The following is a 24,822-nucleotide window of genomic DNA, read 5'->3' on the forward strand; positions in this document are numbered from 1 at the left end:
TGAAGCACATTTGCTGTTATTAGAACTCTTCTGCCAGCAGTTCTCTCATGTACTGGTGCAATGTAAAAGCTGCAAATTAAATCAGGATTCAGAGAGGAGTAGAAGGCACCTTTGATTTTCTAAAGTGCTCTACAACTGTGCCCCAGTGCAAGAGCTGCTGGTGCACAGATCTGCTGTAAATCAGAACCTGCCAGGGAGGGGCTGGGGATAAATCACCTCTATTCACCCCCAGGTTTTGGAGCACAGACTGGTACATGTGAGATCACTCCCTGCATTCATGACAACGATGCAGAGGTGGCAGAGCTGTGCCAGCTGTATTCAAGTCAGATGTAAAGCTCCTTGGCAGAGTCACCATGCCAGGGAAGGGAAGAAAACCCCAGCGAGGCAGAGCAGGGCAGTTTCTTTCATAAATTACATTTCCACTGCAGAAGCAGAATACTGGGTCTGTAAGACTGCTGCTGAAAAGGAGAACAAAAGAGTGTTTACTCACAGTAGTCATTCCAGGGAAGCAATAGAAATGTCAGCAGAAATGATCATTAAATCTCACCTACATAATGAAAATACCCCACCTCCCCTATGTAGGATGACATTAAGGAGAGGGGGAAGAATGGGCTCCGAGGATCTCGATGTGTTTGCAGCACTAACAAAGGCCAGATTGTTACAAGATACATTCAGCATGAAAATGAATTTAAATGGTGAGAACACAGACTTCAGCTCCCCTCCTCCAGCATTTCGGGAATCTGCTGCTTGAATTAGTGAGCAGGCCCAATGCCAGAGGAAGGAGAAGAAGTACAGTTTAAACTTCTTTAATTAACTGTGCTGTAAAAGACTCTTCACGGCAGACTGAGTTAAGATTTATGCTTGGTATTTCTAAAGCTGCTGCTCCAAAAGACCAGAGACCTGAGAATGGAAATATTGGCTGAATGTAAAATTATCCCGTGGCAGGCTGTGCTTTGATGTGATGTTAGTGCAAGAATTCCCAAAGAAACCAGACTTGAATTAATATTCAAACACTCAGGTGTGAATATCCTGAAATCAGTACAAGATACTGAGCTGATACTGAAGGAGGAGGTCTCAGTTTTGTGAAGGCTTTGGTGTAGCTTTTATGGGAGAGAAAACAAAAGAGAGAAATGGACTGAGACTTTGCCAGGTGATGGGGATGAAATTTAACCCTCTTGCCTACTAAGCCAGTGACCTTCACCTGTGGCCACCTAAATCATTGGGCTGGCTCTGATTCTTGCTGTGCCCATCATTTTGAAAAGGATAATAGAGATTTACACAGAAAAAAGCTGTCATTGATTCCATGCCTTCAGGAGCTCTGCCTGACAGCCAGGCTTTGCTAACTTTTTCAATTTAAGGCACCAATTAAAAAATCCATAAACAAGCAGGGTCGTATCTCATAAACAGTTCAAAGGCTGCAATGGAAATTACAGATTTAACTACTGCTCCTGCTCCATGGATCAGAATATCAATTGAGGCACGGAGATGAGCCCTGGAAACTTCCCAAGCTTCACTCAGTGCAGCTCAACATCAGGGACTGGAAGTCATGGTTCAAATTCTTTAAAATGTTGGGCTGTTTGCTGTACAAGATACAGATCTGTATGAAAAATCGTAATTAGATACTAATTTAAGTGTCTAAGGAGCTGGAAATGTTGAGGTTATAGAAAGTTCTTGACTATTTCTGCTTTGCCTCACTTTTACATTCTTTAAGGGTTTATTTGCAAGGAAAAATATAAGACTATCCATGATGGATCAGGCTAAACTTTTCTTTATCCCAGGATATCTTCAGTAGAATCCACAGGGAAGGCTATAACACCCTTGGGTTACAGTGATGCTTTTCTACAATAATTTCACAATGTATTTGCTAATTGCTGGTTTATCATCCTGAATTCCCTCTCATTTTACACCTGATATTGGTAGAAAAAAAGACACAGGGATCTCAAGGACGAGTTACCTGGAGAAACGCTTTTCCTTTCTTCAATTTCTCAACACTTGACCACAAAACATGTAAAATACCTGATGGAATGAGCTCCATCCTCACATAAACTGGAATAAATTGCCATAATTGATACAGTTTTAGTATGAAGTCACTGCCATCAGCAGCAGGACAAAAACTGAGCTGTAGGACAAGGTGTCCTAAATGGATCTCTTAGTAAATCTGGAGCAATGTTGGGGGCTGGAGTTCCCAGCTCTGCTTGATGTATTTCTGAATCTCTATTTCTGCTAAACTCAATTTTATCCTTTCTATTGCACTGTATTGGTCTCTCTCCTGTTTGCTTTAGGTTGAGAAACTGCTTTTTCTGAAGGGATAAGGAGAGATTCAGGCTCCTTTCTGGGTTTTTTTCCCAGCCCCACCAAATTAGGTGCTTCAGCCTGGTCTCGAGCACAGCTCAGTCACTGAACTTTGAGTCACCCCAGGGATTAAACAGACCCTGGCTCCTTGCACAAACAACTCTGGCCATTGATAATCTTCTGTTTCCATGGTTCACACACTGTCAGAGCACTTCAGTTTTGATTTTTGAGTGCAGCCTTGTCAGGAAAAAACCCTTGGTCAGCAAAGCCTTTCCCAGGAGTATTTGAAGAGGTGTCACGATGGGATTTTGGGACATTCTCCCTAGCTGGAGTTGGGAGTGCAGGTTTCCATCTTCCCTGTGGCTGTTCCACTCACATCCCATGATTTGTGTGTGGTGAGAGCCCTCCTGGGGCTTTCTCAGAGTCACTGAGCCCCTCTGCTCTCCCCTGTGCTGTGGGGATGTGGGAAGCAGCACCCAGAGCTGAGATGGATCCTCTGTCCCCTCTCATCACATCCCTGGGTGAGGATTCCGTGGAATATTGATGGAGCAGTGTCAGTGCTGAGCCGTCAGCTGGATTTTTCAGTGGCCATATGCTGCACTGAGAACTCTGTACAATATCAAACACTTCCATAGCACAATTTAGTTTGTGTTTATTTTGTGGTTTTTATGCTGTGGAGTTGAACTCAGCTGTGATACTTTCTGTGATTGGCCACAAATCAGTGGTGATTGATTCTGGAATATCCTCTAATTAGAACATAGGAGCCCTGCAAAAATATCCAAAATATTGCCTGCATAGACATCCTGAAGATTGATGAGCAAAAGGCAAAGTCTAATGCGACAGAAGCTTTTTATTTTGAATAAATCTGTATTCAGAAGCAGGTTTTTTTTTCTAGTCTTTGAGACCAGTGGGACCCCAGCAAAAAAATTATGCTTGTCAGAGGATTTGGCTCAGGAATTTGTCATGAGTTTTCATTTCTTGCAAAGCTTCAAGGAGTAAACATTCAAATTTATCATTATGAGGATGAAAATCAAAGTTTTTCAATGCTTTTCATGGTGAACTAAGCAAAAAAAAGAAAAACAAACCAAAAAACAAAACAGCATGGAAGGACCTGTGGTGCAAGTACTTGTTGGAGGTGGAGGACATTTGGGGTCAAATTGCTGCTTCCCCCACTGAAGTCCAGCTGCCAGCATCTGGGCCCCACATTGGAGATGAATGGCTGTGCTGCCAGCTAATGACACCAGGACTGTGACTTGTCACTGTCTCCTGGTGGGACTCACTAAATTTCTGTATAATTCTGTAATTACTGGCCACAGAAATTCACTGAGAAGTCCAGTGGTTATGGCACCCAGCTGGGATATCAGAAACCCAGATTTAGTTCTGCTAAATGAGGCAAAAAATGGGTTTGAACAAAGGGTTCCAATGTCCTAAATAAGTGATCCTATATTAGTCCATTTGCTGATCTCATTGGTTTGGTCAGAAATCCCTTTATCCTTCCCTGATCCAGCTTATTTCAAGTTTTGTTGGGAGTGACGTGCTTTGGGGAGTAAATAAGCTTTAGATCAAGAAATTGGCTTTTTCCTGCTGGAAAATATTCCACCTCTGCAGTCAGCAGATGAATTTCCCAGGGTTTGAAGAGTGCAGGTTACTGAAGGTACTGCAGATGAGTATGCAGCTCTCTTTTTTCACCTGAAATTTCACCTGCAGAGTGGGTGATGCTCATTAGCTGCATTTTGCCTCTCCTAAGAATTCCTAACCTATTAATAATCCTCCTTGAGATAAAATCTCTGCAGAGCCTGCGTTCAGGCAGTCAGCACTGGAGTGATTGCTTCTTTTCATGTTTACTAATCCTGAGATGTGTGAAGTGTCCTCAGAGTCCTGTCCCTGCATTTCTCCCCCTCTCCCTTCCTCTGCCTCCTGCACTGGGATGTTTCAGGTTCCCTGCTGGACCACTGATGCCTCAAGATGTGGAGCTGCTCTCAGAGCTCCCTGTCATGACAGGGAGGTGATGTTGGCTGTGCCAGTTTGACTCTGCACAGCCAGGACCTTCTCCATCCTTTGCTGTTTCATTTAATTTAATTAAGCTGCTCATTTTGCTGGTTGATGCTGGTCTGAAGTGAAACTTTGGCCAGTTTGAACTTGCCTGAAATGAAAGCAGGAGGCGACGTCAGCCCTGAAACTGCCTTAGCTCAGTTCCTCCAAGGGGTGGTTCCATCTTGCAGGCTGCTTTCTCTGGGATCATCTCCAAGCTGAGCCTCCCTGGGTCTGGGGTGGGCTCCAGCCCAGCTCTGCTCCCCATTTTCCCACATCAGCTCCAGAGGCATTTTGGGCATCCAGATTTGCCCAGGTGTGCCAGGCTTTGAACAAAATGTTGGCATCAGGTGCTGTGGGTGGTGAAACATTGATCCATGAACCATTTAAGCTGTGTTTAAGCCCAGCTAGAGCAGCCCTGGTACAGCCCTGTGAGCTTTGTGCCAAGCCTATCCCTGCAGGAATCCAGGCTGAGCTTCCAGGCCTGAGGAGGCAACAGAGGCTTCACACCAGCCTTCCTCTGATCCTGGAGAGGGAGGAGAGCTGGGACAACTTCAGGCACGAGCCCGATGTCTGTCCTCACCTCAGGGACTTGCAGTGGGTCCTTAGGAACCATGTTTTATCCAAGGCTTCCCAGAATGTTCCACACTCCCAGGCTGGTTCCTGATTACCTGCTGATGCCTTGTGCTGCCCTAGAGCAGCACAGAATGTGAAAAATATAAAAACTAAATCTGAGGCATCACTGGGACCAGCTGGGGCCCCACCAATGCACAGCCCTTGGTGCCAGGCTTGTCCTTAGGGACCCTTTGGCCTTGAGTGGTCCCTTCCAGACAGCACAAAGGAGCTAAAGAAAGTGTTTGAAAAGAATTGTGTTAAAGTTAAGCCAGAGCAAAGCACAGGACATCACAAACAAGTGTTAAACATCCCCATTCAGCGCCTGGCTTTGGATAGGATGCTCCAAGAACTTTGTGAATGAAAAGATTCCTGTTGTGAGTGTCCCAGAATGCAGGGATTTCCTGCTCTGAGTAAAACTCATCATTGCTCTCTGCCTCCATGTAAATTAAAATCAGTATTAAAGGTAGAGAATGCAAAGGATGATGTAAAGGTAAATATTTTATTTAAACTGTGTCAAGGGGAAAGCAAAAGGCAGAATTTCAAAAGGTACCAATAATAGAGGAACTTTGCTTTTTTGTGCAGGTGTACCAAAATTCCCCAAAGAAAAAATTGAGCCTCTGGATGTGGAGCATGGAGATTCTGTGATCCTGCACTGCAATCCCCCAAAAGGCATCCCCCCTTTGCATATCTACTGGATGAATATTGGTGAGTAAATGGTTTTTCTGCAATTCATACAAGGGGGCTCAAAGCATTTGTCTTGCAGAGCAGCTTTATTGCAGATTCATCATGGGTAGGAATTGTAATTATGCAAGTGCTTGGGAAAAATATCTGGGTACTGAAGAACAAAATTTAAAAATGGAGGGTGGAGATCTGGTTTGACATGACCCAAAGTTAAATAGTTGAGTGCATTGGCACAGCATCTCATTAAATATGAGATTTAATATTATAACTTCTAAACTCTTAGTTGCTCCATACAGCCACACCCCTACATTATAAACCCTTCACCATCTTATCAGTGCAGCTTCTCACCTAAGGGATATTGTCACCTACATCTATGGAAACAGAAGTTTATGATTTTTCTGCTTAATGTCTGTGTATTGTATTTCTACATCAATCCAAGCTGCTCTCAAGGCTGCAGATCAAACCCTTCAGTGCCTTTGGAAGTTTCTGTTTTTCCAGTTCAGTGTCTGTGGAAGTTTCTGGTTTTCCGATTCAACACCACCTCACAATCACTTTTCCTTGCCAGATTTGCAGCACATCCCACAGGATGAAAGGGTCTCCATGAGCCTGAAGGGAGATCTCTACTTTGCCAACGTGGAGGAGAGTGACAGCAGGAGTGACTACTGCTGCTTTGCAGCCTTCCCCAGGCTCAGGACCATCGTGCAGAAGATGCCGATGACGCTCAAGGTTTCGCGCTGTGAGTGTGGCGCTGAGCTCTTTCTTGGCTGCTGGTTTCTGAGCCCCCCAGGCAGCACTGCATGCAGATGGGTGGCTCTCTCAACACAGGGCACCTTGCTGGGTTTATTTCCTGCATTATTAACCTCGTTCTTGGGGCTAAATTTCACTGAGGAAAGCTTCTTGCTCTGGCCTGTGTTCTTGGTGGCCATCCCAAGGCATCAGTTTCTCCTGTCCCATCTGGGTTGCCAGGATCTGATGCCTTGGGATGGCTGCCTGCAACAGGGGCTAGACAAAATTAAGATGGTAAAATGGGTATTTATTGAAGGTTTTTGATAGGCACACCTTGGGCAGTCAAAGCCTCCCAGAGGCTACACCCAAGATGGACAATGGTCATGAGTTTTTCAGACACTTATAAATTGGGTCAATTTACACATCAGGGGTTAATCCTCCAATTACAGCTTCAGGTAATGAAGCCATTTTCACCAAGTTTGCCCCCCAAATTCACTGTTGTTTACATTTCTCGGGGTCTGAGGCAGTGAGGTGTCCTTGATTGCCAGGCCTGGAGAGGAATTGTTGTGTCTGACCAAAATGTGAAGACAGTAGCTGACACTCTATATGGAGTTCAGAATTATACACTAAAGCAGTACAGGATTTGAAAAATTTAAAAGCTAAATCCTAAGGCATTGCTGTCAGACCTCAAAAGTGCCCTGTCCTTCCTCCTGCTGTCCCCACAGTGAAAGCCCAGGATGCTTTAGGGAAATGTGCTGCTCTTGAGTCCAGCAGGTCCCCAGGAATGGGACTTCACTGGGTTTTGAGGACGTCCCTGGGCAGAGCCTGGTTTGGTCCAGCCTTAGCAGTGAGGTTGGAAGGATGATATTTTCCAGGTTTTTCCAGGCAGCCTGGAGCATCAGAAACACAAAAGGTGTTTCCAGTTCCTTGATGAAATTATGCGTAGGGAATTTAAGATTTTAGTTGTTCATTGAAAGCTCTGATCTTTCAGACCTACACAACCCAGAACGCCAAGGAGAATTTTGTCTTCATGAATGAAACCCTCATGTTTAATATGTGATTTTTGAGAGTTTTCTTGTAGGGATAAAAAGATAAAGGATTAATAGTGGCTTTGTGTGTTCAGTGCTTGCTTAGACTGTATCTTGGGGTAATAATTGTGAGAAAAACATCAAGTTAAATGTTGCTCTCCATGGCTTTTCAGATGGGTTCAGTCCCCCACACATGCACAGAGAGATTAGAGAAAAACAAGATGGGCTTTGGCTGCTGGTAGCCCTGGAAGTGGCCCAAAAACCCACTTCAGTGTGTCCATCTTGTCATCAAAGCCACAGGACTTGGGCCAGGAAAAGATGAGAGGCATGAACTGAAAGGGTTCTGTAAACTCAGCTGGACATTGCCCACTCCACCCTGTGCCAAGTGCCTGCTGAGGGACTGCATTAAAAAGAAATAGAACAAAAATAGCAATAAGAAACAAAAGAATGGATACATTTTATAACAGTTCTCTTTGTGGATAGTTGGTGATTTTTATTGCTGTAAATAGCAAGGATGAAATGCTGATTATAACACCCATGAAGTGTTAATACAGAATAACACAAATCTTTAAAGCATTTCCATTGTATTTTCAAAACTCAGTTGCTCATCTGTTGCTTTCTTTTATATTTTTCATTCTTCCTTTCTTTTGGGGCAGAAATTGGGGGGTGGGGAGGGGCATGGTTTTGTTTTGGTTGATTTATGGTTTCTTTTGATTCTGTCTCAACGCTGCATGTTTGTTTGGTTGTCATTTTTATTTATTTCAGTAAAGCATGCTAATGACTCAGGCTCACCTAACGCTGCTGTTACTAAGGGTGAGTTGAATACATCTGTTTTTAGCCTTTGAACTGAGACTCCACCAGCTGAGGTGAAATGGGAGCTGCTCAAAAACACATCACAAAAGCCTCTTGATTGTGATGGGGTGGATTTAAGCAGTCCAGGGAGCACAATTGGCTCATCTTGTGGTTTCTGAGAGCAATCTGCAGGGCTTTTCATGAAAAAGGCAGGGTTGGTTTGTTTTTTTTTCACTTGAGAAAGGAGCTTTGTAAAGGGGTGGAAGTGAGGACATTGATGTTCAGGGTTTCTCATGTTATCAATTCAGAGCAGGAGCCAGAGCTGGATGCTCCAAATCTTTTTGTGGTGGTTAAGAGAACTCTGGGATGAGACAGCCAAGGTTTGACATGATGAATTCATGTCCCAGGGGTCAGCCTGGGGCTGCATTGCTCCAGGATGAGCTCAGGGTGTGGATTTATGGAGTTCGGGTGCCCTGTGTCACCTCCATCTCCATGGGAGGTGGCTCTGTCTGGGTGGTGCCCTGTGTGTCACCAGCACAGGTGACACCACAGCAAAGCCCTTCTCATCCTGTGCATTCCCACGTCCCACTGCTTTGCCTGCCGCTCTCTGTGGAGCAGATCCTGGAAATATCCTGCAGGCAGCAGGTGCCTATTCCTGCAATTCTCCTCCTGCTTCCTTTTGTTTCAAATCTGAAATTTAGACTCTGTAGTGCTTGGCTCTTCATTTCTTTGGTTAAATGCCTTTTGAGAGTCTTATTTTTTTTTTTTAATGTTCAATTTTAACCCCCTCTAGGAGATTTTTCTTGACAGACAAACACTGATGTTTCTGAAAAGGAGGTTATCCTGGAGTGGTTTGGGGTGGATAACTCAGAGCACTCATCACTCCCCTGACTTTGCCCGTGGAGCTGAGCCCTGGGAGCAGCACAGGCAGGGCTTGTGCACCATGGCTGCCCTTCCAGGAGCAGTTTTTCCCTCCAAGGGATGTCTGAACTCGTGCTGGGAAGGGGCCTGGCTGCCTTTGGCAGCAGGAGGTGAAGGGCAGATGGGAAATGTGTGAGTGTGTCCAGAGGCACCAACGTGTCCTGCTGCACTCAGAGCACTTGTGACACAGATCTGCAGAGATACAAAGCAAGGGGAAATTAAAATTAAAAATGAGAAAATGGTTCAGGGAGATCTGTGTAGTCTTTTACCAAATCATCCATAACTGGCTATTTTTTTAAGAACTAGCACCATTTGGGGACTGATTCATTAGTGTGCTAATTGTTATGATAGTGATAACTGGGCAGCCACTGAAACCTGCATTTTTCATCCTAAAACCCTTGTTTGGCAGGCTGGAACAAATGGGCTGTTGGAATCAAATGCAGGTCAATCTTGTTTTATTATTTTTACAGTCTTCCTTACAAATTGTATCTCCATTACTGTAGATTTAATAACTGGAGCAGGAGGGACAATTCTGTGGGATGCTCAAGTCAGGAAAGGTGAGGTTTAAAAGATGATGGAGCCAGTGCAGAAGAATGGTGCTAAGAAAGGAGGTGTGGACCTAAAGATCGGGAATTGAGAAGATCAGACTGCCTGAGGAAGGGCCAGTGCTTGGAAAACTGGATACAAAACTGTAGGAAAAGGGTTTTCCCAGCACTGCTGCCTGTTGATATCACTGTACCTCCCTTCTGGCTGTTATCAGGGCTCCTGGATTAGTCTCAGAGTAGATAAATAAAAATAATCCCACACAAATGACTGTCAGAAACCTTCTGGCAGCAGTGATCTTTGTGGCATTATTGAAGAATATCTGAAGATTTTGCACCTAACTTCTGTTTTATTTTATCTTTCAGCAAATTTTATCAAGGAAAGGAAGCCCAAACTGCTGATCCCTCCTGAATCTGCTGGCAGTAGCTCATCAGTCACTGTCATCAAGGGAGGTGTCCTGCTCCTCGAGTGTATTGCTGAAGGGCTGTGAGTAATGGAAATCCTGTGCAAACTTAATCACCTTTGGAGGGAGAAATGAGCAAAGAAAAAGGGATATTACAAATTATGCAACAGTTTTAAGTGCAACTCCTGTGCAGAGCTTTCTGTATCTGTAAAGCAGCACAGAGTGCAGGCAACAGTAGTGTGTTGGTTATTGCTGTAGCTTGTAAACAAGTAATTAAAACCATGGTGTGGTAAGTATGGATTTTTTTTAAAATTTTTCTATTTTAAAAACTGAGATGTTTTCGGTAGTGCTATTTTTGAGATGTCAAGAAACAAAATAATATCAGCATCAGCTTCAGTGCTTTTGTTCACAACCTGTAATGGATTTTTTCTCATTTTGCCAATTCAGTTTTGCTTCAGTGCTCAAAATTTAAGATTTTCCAGGTGTAAGATCTCAGTTTTTTTAAAAACAAAGTTCTTGAGTGGTGTAACACAAGACATCCTTTAAGGAATGGTTGGGCCATTGAGGGAAAATCATCAATCTCAGCTGCAGCAGGAGGGGCTGGCTCAGGGGTGAATGTGACCCTGGCTGTTTTCTGTGTCCATTCCCCAGCACCCAGAATTTCCATGGGGGATGTTCATTCCATGGTGTCCTCACAAACAACAAGATATTGAGGAAAAAATCCATGGCTATGTAGGAGTACAGTGAACCAGTATCAGCTGTATTTGTGATCCTGATCAATCCAACAGCAAAGAGCAAACCTCAAACCTTGGGCACTGCCAGGGATCCAGGGGCAGCCCCAGCTGCTCTGGGCACCCTGTGCCAGGGCCTGCCCACCCTCACAGGGAGGAGTTTTTTCCTAAAAAACCTTCTAAATCCCCTCTAAACCTTCCCTCAGTTTGAAGCCATCCTCCCTTGTCCTGTCACTCCAAGAGATTTAAAAGAATAATCTCTCTCCACCTTGCTGACTCCTTCTAGGTTGTGAAAGGATAATATAGGGAAGGGTTAAAATAGTTGTTTTATGATGGGAAATCATAAAGGACAATTTTGATGGGAAATGAATTTGTAGAGAAGTCTTAAAGCTTGACAAAATGGTCATAAAGTATGTATTTGTATACACATTTTGAGATAAGAAATGCTGATTTAAAAATATTGCAGGATAAGACAGACATTGTTGAGAGAGAAGTGGAGCTAAAAGGTGATTTTGTATAAAAGACGAAATATTTTAGAGAAATAGAACTATGAAAGCTGTATTGTAGGAGGACCTACAAAGGGTAGTTTTAGATGATTAGCTTTAAAACATTTATAACATTATATTTTGTTCCTAAAAACAAGCCAAGAAACGCTTACAATGTATTACTTAATCTGACAGATTTTGTCCTTGTAAGTAACACAGGACAAAATGAGGGTAAGTAAGGAAAAGGACTGGGAAATAAATGTTGAGTTCCATCCTGACAAGGAGCTGGGATTCCCTTCTCAGGGCTGCTGCTGCTCCAGCTCACTCAGCCACGAGCCCTGCTGTGCTCTTCCAGGGTCCCATTTTGTCCCCTGTGCCTGTCACTGCAAAACTCGAGCTGCCACCACAGAAACAGAGAATCTGTGCACCCACTAAATCCCCAGGGAAAGCAGAGTCCCTCTGGTTTGGCAGGGACAGAGCTTTGTGTAGAGCAGAGCTTTAAATCACCGTCCCCTCGTGCTGGACGTGGAGCTGCAGGCTCTGCTTCCCACCAAGATAATTCCCATTAAAGGCTCTGCAATTATATTCCCTCCATAAAATTCCAAAGTCAGGATATTTATCTGCCTGCACATGTTTAGGGCATTTTGTTTTTCCATATGGGCTTGAAAGGGCATTGCTGGTGGAAGCTGGCAAGGAGTTGAGTTGGCATTCCTGAAAGGAGGTGAATTACTTGTCTCTGTTGGATTCACTCCAGGTATCTGCAGTGAGTTTTGCTTCCCTGTTGCAACATTTCCATGTCTAATTCACTCCCCACCAAATGAATCTGCCAGCCCAAAAACCTCCCCAGAGCCACAACTCTGATTTTAGAGAGTTTTCAAGGGGTTTTAATAGGGAAATAATCTTGGGAATACTCAAATATGAATTTTGATGTGCAAGCATGAGTATCAGATACAGGAAGAGAAAGCCAGAAAAGTCTTTCTGTCCCTTTGGAAAAAGGTAAAAAGAAAGAATATTTTTGTTTCACTCTAGATTTTCCAGGAAACTCATTAGAAAATTACTTTTTTTTTACAAAAAGAGGGAATTTTTAAGCAGTCACTTTTGAAAGCACACAAAGTACTTCTTTGTCTTATCACCAAGCACACCTTTTCATTGAAATCCTTCAAAAAATGTAATTTTTTGGAATAAAATGTTATTTTTCTGTGCTAAAATTGCCATTTTCAGCAGAAAAACGATCAGCTTTTCCTACATCTCTGCCAATCCATCCTGCCAAATGTCCACAGACCATGGAAGTGGATTTCAGGGAACTCAGATCACGGGCACCCGACTGCAAAATAGGGAATTAGGGACATTTCCAACCTGTCATTTTTTAAAGATTTATACCCTGAGCAGTGGCAGTGTCGGGAGGGCATGGCCCCGGAGCTGGCTTTGGGACAAGAGTGGGATGGGGGCTCTGGGAGGGGATAATGGGATATTTGCAGGGCTGGTGGAGCAGCAGAATTTCTGGGTGCCTGGGGCTTTGTGCCTCGTGCCTGGGCCCGGAGCCACGGGCACAGATGGGCTCAGGAGGACGCGGCTCTGGCGCGGTGGCCGCGGGTCCTGCGCGGTGTCGGGGTCACCAACAACTTCTGTCCCCACGTCTGTGTCACTTCTGGCCCTTCCTAGGGATGGGGAGAGCATTCCAGCCACCTCCAAAGCACTGCAGTGGAGTCTGGCTCCCCTGGCTGTCCTCAGGTGCCCTTTTGGGGCAGGAGGGGATGAGCTCCTTGTCCATTGTCCATGCCAAGGCACATCCAAGGAATGCAGCTTTGCCCTGGTGAAAATCCCACTCACAGGGGTTGTGCAGAACAAGGGGCAACAGTGCAGCTGTTTAGTATAACCTTAGGTAGCCCCAGAGTTTTCAAAGCTTTAAAAGCTCAAAATCCTCTAAAAGCACCTCCCAAACCCTGGGTGTGAGCAGCAGCTCTGCCACGTGAAGCGTCACAGCAGCTTTTTGCATTCAACTCAAAATCTTCTTTTATTTCCTTTGTTCTCAGCCCAACTCCTCACCTCAGCTGGGTCAAGGTCACGGGAAACATGCCCAAGGATGAGCCAGAGACAGAGAATTTTGGGAAGACGCTGAAGATTGACCAAGTGACAGCAGCTGATGAGGGGACGTACCAGTGCACGGCCAGCAACCCCATGGGCAGGGCCAGGCACGAGTTCCACGTGCATGTGGAAGGTACTCAGTACTCTTTACTAAAATTATTGCTTTGGGACTAAAAGGTGGGAAAAGGGAGGTGAAGGAGGCTCGTTGTTAATATGAGCAACTCCAGCAATTGATGCCAGCCTCTTGGGTTTGAGAAGATTTGCACAAAGTAACACCTCTAAAACAATAGCAACAAAAAATGTAAATGATGCTTTTTGGTTTTTTTCCCTGAACCATGAAGGCTTTAAAAAGCAGGGAACAATATAAATATGTGAGCAGGTTCAACACTCTAAAGATGGGAGGGAGTGAAGCAGAGGTGTTGATGAAATGTCTTGTACTAAGTTGAAGTTCAGAAGAAAGACCTAATTATTCTTTTTGCTCTTAAAAACTGTGAAAATGGTTATACTGGGCTGTATCAGAGGGACATTTAGCTCAAGTTCCTTTCTTTGATTTCCACCAAAAGTGGTCTCTTAGGGAGGGCTGTGAAAATTCAGTGTGCAGACAAGGTACCACCCCTTGCCTCCTTCACTTGTTCCTCTGCTCTGATTTTTGTATAAACACAACCTCAGCTGGGAGCGTTTTCTGGAATCCCTGAAAAGTATCACAAAACCTGTGAAACAAAGCAAAAAAGATGCTTTCTACTATTTTTATCAGTTAAAAAAATGGAAATATGACCCTTTTTGTCACCTCAATGAGTACCCAAGGCTTCTTTTTCCCTTCTCCAACTCCTCAAACCCTGAGGTGTGCATCAGGTAGAGATGTCCTTTCCCAGAAGCCGGCAGAGCTCTGAGGAGTTGTTGCAGAACCAGGAACCCTCCCTGCCACTTGCTCTGCCCATAAATAGCTACAAATGGAGAATCCTGAGGCCCAGCTGAAAAACTTGCTGAAAACATTTGCCTGATGAAAACTGCTCCAACCTCTTAAAAAATAAAACAAATCCCTGGCAGTTTTACCCTATTAGAACCTTCCAAGTGCTTTATTTTCATTAGGGCTCCTCATCCCTCTGTGGTCACCAGATTTCTGATGGGAGAAAAGCACTTTGAGCTCCTGCTCTGTGTTTGCTCAGCAGCTGTGGCAAAGATTTTCTCCCAGTGGCTGATGAGTCCTCTCCACTCCCTCAACCCAGCCTTGTCCCTTGCACTCCTCTTCCCCTTGCTGGGAGTGTGGCAGAGGAGGATCCCAGGGCATGGCAAGTTCTCAGCTGTGGTGGAGGGGAAGTGCTGACTCCCAGAAATCCTTCCAGATGGTTTGGAGCATCTCTGCTCTAGCAGAATATTTTAACAATCTGGCTATGATTTTCTCGGCTGTGAAAAATCGATTTCCTTCAAAGAAATTGCAGGAGCTGCAAAAACTAAAATACCAGAGAAATAACATGAATTTTGCAGTTTAGAATATTGACCTTCTTCTCCCACAGTCTCTAGAGGAAGGAAAACTTCCTGGCAAACTTCCTGCTTATTAACAAACAAGTGCTTAGAAAAAGAGAAAAGCAGGAAATAATCCCACTCCCAATCCCAGCCATTGCAACGTAAAAAATCCTTTTCCAATTGCTATTAAATCCATTTTCCATGTGTGTAACTAAAGGTGGCTCCTGTCAGCAGCAGGGATTCTTCCAATTAGGAGTCACCTCACATCCAAGGTAAACCTGAGCCCAGGCCCTGCTGTCTTCTGCAATTCCTGAGCAGCGAATGTCGCTGTCGTTAATCAGAGATGGACACGTTCATCATTCTTGCAGGAGCTCCTGTGAGCACTCTCAAGGGCACATCCTGAGCATTAATTTCAGGAGGCTTCAGGGAGCTCGTGCTGGTCTTGGGCTCCTCACACCTGACAGGTTTCTCTCATAGGATGCATGCAGGGAGAAGAAAATTAAATATGGAAGAAAAATTATATGTTATTAACCTCCAGCCATCCTCAGTGGAGTGCTGGGGTGTAAATCAGGATTTTTCTGTCACTGTGCCACGTTTTCTGTTCTATTTTCTGGTATTTGAGGATGTCAAACCAACATCCCACCCTTCTAAATACCAGTTTTAATGATATTTGCATGCAGCCCACTTCCTAATCCTACCAAGTCTGAGGGCAAAGATTCAGGCAATCATTACCAAGCATATGAAAATATTCAGCAAGCAAATTGTTTGACTGTTTGAGCATTTTAATCTCTCTTTGCAAGGGAAGATGTAGCCTGGAATACCTGAGCAGACAAAAAAACCCCACTATTGTTATTAAAATGAGAGAGAATTATTTTAAAGAAAACAGCAAAGCAAGCCCACAGATTGTTTTGACTTCAAGTGATTATTTGGTTGTTGTTTGTAGTTCACCAAACTTGACAGAAAATTAATATATAACCTCCAAATCTTGCAGGATCATCATCAGCTAAAGTTACTTTGATCTCGACTGAGGCTTCTAGGTGGGGTTTAATAGAAATAATTGTTACAATATAATGATTAATTATAGTAATAATGTAATAGCTAAGGGCCTTTGCAGTTATGTCTCGTAATACTTTTATTACTCAGCCAGAGAAAAAGCAAAGAGATTAAATGAATGGGAAGCAGAAGCAGAACTGGATGTTTTAATCAGGCTCAAGCTTTCTGTTTCACTGGAAAATTGCTCCAACAGGGATGCAGAGCCCAAGGTGGCAACAGCAGCTGCTGCTGGCCCTGGGGTGGGATGGATTCCCAGCCTTTGGGAGGAGAATTTGAAGTGAATTTGAAATTGGGGAAGTGGTGTGGGATAGAAAGGATGGATTCAGTAGGAACAAGCACAGAGCAGTTCTCACCAGGCAGCACTGATTGGCCTCATCAGCACAGGCTGGGAAATGCCTGCTTGGGTTTATTGGGAGAATCCACTGGATGGCAGGAGGAACGTCTCTAGGAAGTGTTAGTCTGGCAGAAAAGGCAAAAAATCATCCTGGAAAACAGAAGGAAAAGTGTTGTTGTAAGAGACTGCTGAGAACTGAGAAAGCCTCACCTAAAGTGAGCAGATTTACAACTTCATCTTCTTCAGGAAAGGTCAGGAGAAGGCAGCAGGGGTGGTTACAGGGCTCAAAATCATGGCATTGGGGAAAAAAAAATTAGATATCTTTAATTTAGGAGAAATTACACCTGGGGAATGCACAACAGCCTTCAGAGGAATGGAAAATCCTCCACCAAGTTCCCTGGGGGTGATGGAAAACAGGGGAGAGTTAAACTGCAGCAAGGCAGGAGCTGGTTAGATGTCCCAAATTTGTTCTTCTCATGGGGGAAACAGTGGGAGAGGCTGAGGGGAAGGTTTGGATCCTTTGTGGGATTTTAGATTCTGTTTGGGATGCCCATTTTAGATCCTTTTCATTTCTGCATCTGTCAGTATTTCCCATAAGGACGTAAATCAATCAGGAGGAGCAAATTGATAACTCTTACCAGGAAGAATAAATGATGCAGTGAAATATTTGCCATTCCAGATGAACTATTTGATTATCCAACCCCTGGATTTTGTAGTTGATAAAAATATGTGTATATTTTGTTATATTTTGTATACTTAAAGCAGTATAGCACATCTGCCACGTGGAAAAGAGGTTCTTCAGCCTTTCTGTGAAATTGAATTTCACACCTGGCAAAATCTCATTGCCTCTGACTTCACAGCTTCTTCACTTCCTTGGAGCACTCACAGCAATTCCAGTGCTGAGAATGGGGAGCAGTGACATCAAATATCAGCTCACAGCTCCAGAGTGTGGCACAGGAAGGGATCCTTCAGGTGGTTTTTATTCAGCCTGTGCCTGGTGTCTCCAAACCAGGGAAATATCCTGTCTCAGTTTGTGGCAGATTTAGGGGAAAAATTCCAAACTGGCAATTTAATCAGGACTGCTACAAACCTTTCCCTCTCCATGCCTTTGACTCATCTTTTCCTGATGAAACCATGGTGTATATGAGAAAGAAGAGAAAATATCTGCAAAACCAAAATATTCTGGTGTTTGCAGAGTTTTTCCCTGGAGCCAAATACCAGGAAGCTTAACAGATGTGCTCATGTCACTGTGGGATGGGAAGAAGCACTGAGTGAGGATGTTGGTAGAAAAATCCCTGCTGTGTGAAGCAAGTGGGATGATTTTATCATTTTAAATAAGCTTTAGCAGTTTGAATTTGACTTCAGTCCTTGTATGTTAATTAAACCATTCCTGGGTGCTCTCCTGTGGGAATGCTGGTCTGGGTGTGGAAATGCATCCCACTTTAGGGGTGTTTTTTTCAAAATATCTGTGTGAATGTGAGCAGTGATGTTTTGCTTTAGCATATCTCACTGATAACATCTGTTGCTGTATTACCAGGCAACAGCTCTGTTAATCTTCAAAGCATTTTATGAGCATTAACTAATGAATCCTCACGTTTTCCCTACATTACCTCACCTTTTTCATAGGGAAAATTAAAATAAAACTCTGTGATCTTCCCAGCACTTGCAGAAGAGGCAGTGTCAGGTCTGGTGTTAAAATCTCAAAGTTTGCTGCCTTTCAGGGGAAATGATGAATTCCAGGCTGTGTTTTGGGTTGAGGCTGCCCACTGAGGGCTCAGGGACTTGCGTTCAGTCAGAATTAAGCATTTTTGAGATAAATTCCCTTTTTCTCCCCTTTATTTCCCTTCCCTCATTATGGATATCTGTTCCACACGAGGTTTGGGTACCTGATGCTCAGGGGCTGCTTTGCAGAGCAGAGTTTTTCCCAGAGCTTCCCCGGAACAGCTGGGAAAGGAGAGCACGGGGAATGCAGCAGCACATGGCTGCTCCTCTACCACCACCCTGTGGCACCAAACCACTCATCCCCAGCCCTGAGAGAATGTTTTACCCTTCCTCAATGTGGCATGGATCAGCCTCTGGTCTGAACACACCATGGAAAAGCAGGAAATCAAGGTGATGGTGCATTTCCTCAGCACAGGGAGAGGGGCAGGTGGGTCAAAGTGGATCAGTGCTGTCCTGGAGCTCCGTCAGCTCCCAGGGAAGGTGATGGGAGCCACTTGCTTGTGCCTATGGAAGGGAATTCCACCTGGATGGGTGTTCCCACCTTGTCTTACTGCAATAGCCTCACTAATTCATAGATCACTCTCACATCTGAGGGTCCTTGTGGAAATGCTGACCCATTCCCTCCTTCCCAGCCTCTCCCTCCCTGTGCATTCATTTCCCACTTGGATGAATGCTGCTCGTTCCTCCACCCTGCCTGACACCCACCAAGCCTGCAGAACAGCACTGGCATGTGCTGATGCCAATTTCACCTTTCCTTTACACGGGAAATAAAAGAAATTCAGCTCAACCACGGGATGGATGGGCTGTGAGCAGCGGCTGGGAAGTGTTGGTGGCGTTTGCCATCTCCTGGAGAATCCCAGCAACAGCAGAGGCACACGTTGGGCTGTGACTGTGGTGCCTTAGGATTTCAGCTTTTCTGTTTTCCATCTATTTGTAACCCTGCAGTTCTTTAGTGTGTAACTCTAAACTCCACACACAGTGGGAGCTGCTGCTTTCCCAGTTTGGGCAGACACAACAATTCCTCTCCAGGCCTGGCAATCAAGGACACCTCACTGCCTCAGGCCCTGAGATGGGAACAAAAGTGAGTTGGGGGAGCAAACTTGGGGTCAATGACTTCATTACCCGAAGCTGGAATTGGCAGATTAACCCCAATATGCAAATGGACCAAACTTATCAAAGTGTGAAAACCAGTGACCCATGGTCCATTTTTTGGGTGTAGCCCCTGGGGCTGCCCTAAATGTACCTTCAGGCCCTTCAATAAATAGAACAGCTTTTCATGGTCCATTTTCGGATGGGGCTTTGTTTGCCCTAAATGTACCTTCAGGCCCTTCAATAAATAGAACAGCTTTTTATTCCCTTAATTTAGTTTAGCCTCTGTTCTTAGGTGGTCCCAAAAAGGCATCAGCTGATCCCTGCTCTGTCTCTTTTCCCAGAGCCTCCCCAGTGGCTGAAGAAGCCCGAAGGTGGGGTCTACAGCGTGGGGACAAACCTGGTGCTGCTGTGCGAGGCCATTGGGAACCCCGAGCCCAGCATCCAGTGGAAGATGAACGGGATGCCCATCGATGGTACGTGCAGGGGCCAGGGTGCTCCTCCTGCCCAGCTGGGGTGTGCCCCTGTATCTTTGAGGGAACTCACAAGTCCTAACATACAGAGTGATGTCTGGTTTGGCACCTCTCTAGATATGAATTGTTTATTTACTTAAATAAACTAATATTTAAATAGGATTTTTGAAGAGAGTGGTGGTGAACATTGCACATGTGGAGCTGTGGTACCTTTGAGGTGTTGCCCTGTAATTCTTTCATCTTTTGGGGATCTGGGACAGCTCGAGGGCTCCTTTTTGCTTCTGATTTAAGTGGCTGGGGAACACTGGTGTAGTGAAATTATTATTATAATTTCAAAAAGTCTCCGTGGTGAATTTGCTGGAATTTGGTGCTCTGGAGCATTTCCCCATTTCCCTCAGGCCATGGGACTGCTGGCAAAGGCAGAGCCCTGGAACTCACCATCTCTTGGGCATGGTTTTGGTTGGAACCTCAAGATGATCTTTCCTTTGGCTTCCCAGCAGTGAGGAGAGCCTGGGAGCTCCCCAGTCACGGTGTTCCTCCAGCTGCTGACACAGTCTGGTGTTTTGCAGGCAGGACCTTCCGAGGGAGAATCTCCACCAGGGAGATCAGCCTGACCAACCTGCAGCTGCAGGACAGCGCCGTGTTCCAGTGCGAGGCCACCAACAAGCACGGCACCATCCTGGCCAGCGCCAACGTCAACGTCCTCAGTGAGTGCCCCGGGCTGTCCCCAGCCCCAGCTGAATCCTCAGAGCAGCCTGGGGCTTGTCACCATCTCATGGTTCCTTTGGCTTCCTCATGATTCCTTTGGGTTCCATGGTTTCTTTGGCTGGTCGTGGGCATCTCGTGGTTCCTTTGGACTGGCCCCAGATTTTAAGAAGTGTTTTTCAGATTTTTGCAATGGGTTTTATCACGGGCAGTGTTATGTGCTTAGGACAGGCACTCCTGAGCTTTGGTCTTTAAAAAAAATATTTGAAAAACATGGTTGTGATTGGGCTCAAAAACTTGAATTCAAGCACAGTGAAACCACTGGGGACTGAATTGCGGCCACAATGCTGGTTTTGAATTATTAAGTGTACTTTTAATCTTTGATTTCAGTTGTGATGTTCAGTCTGTTCTTTGAAGAAAAGGGAGTGAGGGGAATTTTAATAAAAGACATCTCCAGAGGCAGCAGAATTGGGTCTGTTTTCTCTCCTGGATGTTTCAATTTCTGACATGTCCAGCAGTAAACCCCTGTGGTCTCTGTCAGTGAAACTTCTGAGAGCTCAGCTGCTCAGTGCAACTCTTCCAAACAGCTGTGAAATTCCCATTAAACACCTCAGCCTCTCAACTTTGCAGGATGCAGGGCCAGTATTTTTATTCCTAATTCTGAAATGCAGTGCTGCTCACATTGAATTCTCTCCTGCAGATATTGCCCCCCTGATACTGACCCCAGATGGGGAAAACTACGCCACAGTCGTGGGTTACAGTGCCTTCCTGCACTGTGACATCTTTGCCTCACCTGCAGCAGATGTCAGATGGTAAGATACTGGAAACTGGGTTTTTTTCATGTGAAACAAACTCCTGCAGGCTTCCCCAAGTTGAAAAAGTCTGCTAGTTACTACTTCTATAGAGTTAAGAATAGAAATTTGCAACAAAAATGGATATAATGTAAATTCTCTGTGTTTAAATGCGCTTTTAAGAATTCTGAAGAACTGGTTTGGAGAAGAAGAGTTCCTGGAAGTCCCCAGTACATGTTTGAGACAAATGCCAGGCTATGCATTAAACAAAACCATGCTGTTTATAGCCTAATCCCGCTGCAGCTTCATCAGTTTAATATTGGCAACCCTTCAAGTTTGGGCACGTTATTGAGGTGGAAATGCAGTGACTTACAGAACACATTTACCTGGACATGCTCCCAAAGGCTTGGAGATCACAGGATTGTCACAGCAAGTGACAGGTGCAATAAAATTGCAGGTGGCAGCTGTAGATTAAAGACAGAGTATTTTAGAGAGCTTTTAGGCTCTGTCCCTGTGGGTTTGGTGTGCAGAACTTTATGAATTGCTGCACATGCATGAAGTATCTCACTAATCCTGACTTTAATTGCTCAGTGGCAAAGCTGAGTCCCAAAATTCCCCTGCAATAACCCCTAACCATGAAGTGACACTTCCTGCAGTAACCCAGGCCTGTTTTTATCACTTCAGGACTAAGGATGACAGCGTAGAGCCCCTTTCAGCGTTTCGCTACGAGTTAAACAAGAACGGCACCCTGGAGATCAGGGACACCAAGAAGGAGGATTCGGGGTCCTACGCCTGCTGGGCTGCAAATTCTGTGGGGAAAAGAGCAATCACTGCTAACCTGGATATAAGGGGTGAGAAAACAAAAAACTTTCATAGCTGCTAAGATTTTATGTCTACAATTTTTCAGGAAGTAGTGAATATTCAGTCCAGGGTGCAGATTTATTCTGTGACTTCAGGAATTCTCTGGATATTACAACCTGAGATTGTCACAGGTCTCGTATATATGTAGCCTTTAACTTTTTTGGATTTCTTGGTGTTCTCACATGGTGCTCATTTTCCTCTGGATGCTTGCAGAAGCAGCACAGCCACCAAAAATTTGCATTTACTCATTACCTCAAAAGGATTTCCCCTCCTTTTTGTCACTGCCCTGTTACACTCAGGGCAGGCTCTTGGCTGATCCTTGGGAGCCTTCCCTGTGCTCCTGGGCTTGGTGAGGTCCTTGTTGATCCAGATGTGTTCCTGCTTCTCCCCCAGCTGTGGGTTTCCTTTCCCTAAAATTCTTTCCCATCAGAAGGCACATCCCAAACTGGATTAACTCCCACAGTGGACACCAAACACCTTGCAGGGTGCTGCTGGTTGAAGAACTTTGCACTGGGCTTTTGGCTGTTTGTTGATAAATATTTTTAAACAGAGCAAATAAAAACCCTCAGATGTGTTTACTTTTAAATTTTAGATCCATCCCTTGCTATGCAGCTGTGCTTTGAGGGATTTGTGTGTTTGGCTGGCAGGAGGGGTTTTCCCTGGAGGGTGTGATGGCAGTGGGCAGCTCCTGTGGCATTTAGTGGGTTTTCTACAAATTTGCTTAGGATTTAGGGCTTTCCAATTAAAAAAAATCCCAAAACCTTAAGTACTCAATTAGCAAAGCTCTCTGATGTAGGTTTGCTGTGACAAACTTGAGGAAAAAGCTCACTCTTTTTGTTCCATTTCCACCTGCTCCCTTGGCTTTGGGAATTTTACAGTGATACTAAACATGAAAATGTACAATGAAGTTCTCACAGAGCAACATTTCACTGCAGATATAAATTCAGCTAAGAGCTTTCTTCTTACTTATTCATCTGTTTCTACATTCAGATTATAGTCAATTAAAAGAACAAACTTGATTGCAATAATTTTTTCTCACTTGACTTTAATATGCTTGTAATTTTTCTTGGATCATTGCCAAAGCTTATTTCAAATGGCAATTAGACATAAAAAATCATATTCAAGCCCTTTATTTTTTTATCATCCATTTCATGACAAGCTGCTAACAAGGATTTTCACCTGTAATTTTTTTTTTTTTCTGGATTTTTTTTTCTGGAGCTCTTTGGTTTGGAGGGAACTAAAAAATGTTTCAAGATAAGAAAACGCTTGAAGATTAAAAAACTGTTTCAAGATAAAAAAAATGAAATCCTGGCAAATATCTATTTCAAACCTCACCATCCTTCACTTGAAAATTTGTATATATAGCAAAAAAAAAAAAAAGACATGATTGTTGCTCCTGAGGTTGATTTGTGTAGATGAAGTGCTTGGAAATTTGATGTAATAGCCCCTCTCTCACCTAATCAAAGTGTTTTTCTGTGATCAATCAGATGCTACAAAACTTGTTGTTACTCCGAAGAACCCCCGAGTGCTGAAATCACATTCCATCTTATTGAAATGCCAGGCTGAGTATGATTCCCACTTGAAACACAGTTTTAAATTATCCTGGAGGAAGGATGGAGATGAGCTGCCAGTCAACAGCACGGAAGGTGGCAGGTGAGTGGGGAAGGAACAAAGCTGTTCTTGATCTCAGCTGGATAATCTGGTGTGGTGCTGGAGCTGGAGTTTCATTAAACATGGGCCTTAATAGCTTGAAATGCAAATTTATGTCTGCAAAGAATTCTTCATGACATATGTGAGTAGATCTGCATTTTACACACATCTAAATATAAATGCAGCAATGTGAGTTTTGAGCCAAATGGGTTTGGGTTTATTAACTCTGTTATCATCATAGCAGAATATAAAGTTATATATTAACATATAAATAATACATATCTATATTTTTATGTATAATATAAATGTTGGCCCAACCCTGACCCCAGTGCAGGTTGTTTCTCCACTTCAGTGGAACCAGTATTTTCTTATAGTTTGCACTTATTTGGCCAAAACAAAGTCTTTGCAATGTTGAAGTGATGGTAAACAGGTTTCTGGGATTCTGCCATTAATCTTTCCTACATGAGAGTTTAGGGTTTGTAGGCTGAATCTTGCCCTATTTTTGGGTTTTTATTGATCTCGGGGAGCTGGAGCTCAGCCTTTATTCCACAGAGGAGTCCCTCAGGGGGAAATCAGATGTCTTTATTAATTACCACAGGAGAGAGATGATTTCCTAAATACTGGAGAGGCTGAAATTCCTGCTGAGCCCTCATAGGATGGTGAGGCAGTGCCATGGAAACTCCATGTCTGCTATGGAGCCCGTGGCCTTGGATTCTTGGCAGCTTCCCTGGTGCTTTGGACATGACACAAGTGCTCAGTTTCCCTCAGTCTTGCAAAAATTCCATCACAAACCCCATATATTTGTCTCATTAATGATATGCCAAAATCCCAGACACTCATCCAGTTCATCTCAATATGCTTCTTTTCAGAGCAGGATTGACAGGCCAACCTCCAGCCACGGAGGCTGAATTGCCACAAAATACAACTAATACTCCTCAGCACAGTGTAGAGCAGGGCCACAATTACATTTTAATGTAGCAGGCCCAGTGCGCAGCTATTTAGTGAAAGTGCCAAATTCTATTACGAACAATTTTTCAGGGTACAACGTCTGTGTGTCATACTCACCTTACATATTATTCTCATCCTTATTGCCACTTTTTTTTCTTTGCCCTGCAGGATAATTCTGGACAGGGATACCCTGTTCATATCCAGTGTTCTCCTGGAGGATCAGGGGGTTTACAGGTGTGTGGCCAGCACTGCCCTGGACACGGCCGAGGCCGAGGCGCAGCTGATCGTTCTGGGTAAGGTTGATTTTCCTGCTGCAACTCCTTGCAGCAGGAATTGCCACTGCTGCACTTCTTTGCTTCTTTTCACAGAGCCTCAGTAACCCAATTTCACAGAGCCTCT

General features: G+C 44.2%; 1 protein-coding gene across 11 annotated transcripts in view; it reads left to right on the forward strand.

Moving 5' to 3' along the window:
* The window catches only part of CHL1 (cell adhesion molecule L1 like), a 125,730-nt gene that overhangs the window by 76,516 nt on the left and 24,392 nt on the right, over positions 1 to 24,822 (forward strand). For 10 of the 11 annotated variants that reach the window (XM_039734330.1, XM_039734331.1, XM_039734327.1 and 7 more), the window contains 11 exons: positions 5,521 to 5,643; positions 6,185 to 6,355; positions 8,139 to 8,186; positions 9,995 to 10,115; positions 13,282 to 13,466; positions 19,340 to 19,471; positions 20,038 to 20,175; positions 20,874 to 20,985; positions 21,649 to 21,815; positions 23,313 to 23,478; positions 24,592 to 24,716. In XM_039734330.1, the coding sequence (XP_039590264.1) occupies positions 5,521 to 5,643; positions 6,185 to 6,355; positions 8,139 to 8,186; positions 9,995 to 10,115; positions 13,282 to 13,466; positions 19,340 to 19,471; positions 20,038 to 20,175; positions 20,874 to 20,985; positions 21,649 to 21,815; positions 23,313 to 23,478; positions 24,592 to 24,716 (1,488 nt within the window). The remainder of the gene's footprint in view (positions 1 to 5,520; positions 5,644 to 6,184; positions 6,356 to 8,138; positions 8,187 to 9,994; positions 10,116 to 13,281; positions 13,467 to 19,339; positions 19,472 to 20,037; positions 20,176 to 20,873; positions 20,986 to 21,648; positions 21,816 to 23,312; positions 23,479 to 24,591; positions 24,717 to 24,822) is intronic. The other variant, XM_039734334.1, reaches the window with a different exon arrangement.

Source organism: Passer montanus, unplaced genomic scaffold, assembly GCF_014805655.1.
Source record: "Passer montanus isolate IOZ18808 unplaced genomic scaffold, ASM1480565v1 scaffold9, whole genome shotgun sequence".
Taxonomy (NCBI): Eukaryota; Metazoa; Chordata; class Aves; order Passeriformes; family Passeridae; genus Passer; species Passer montanus.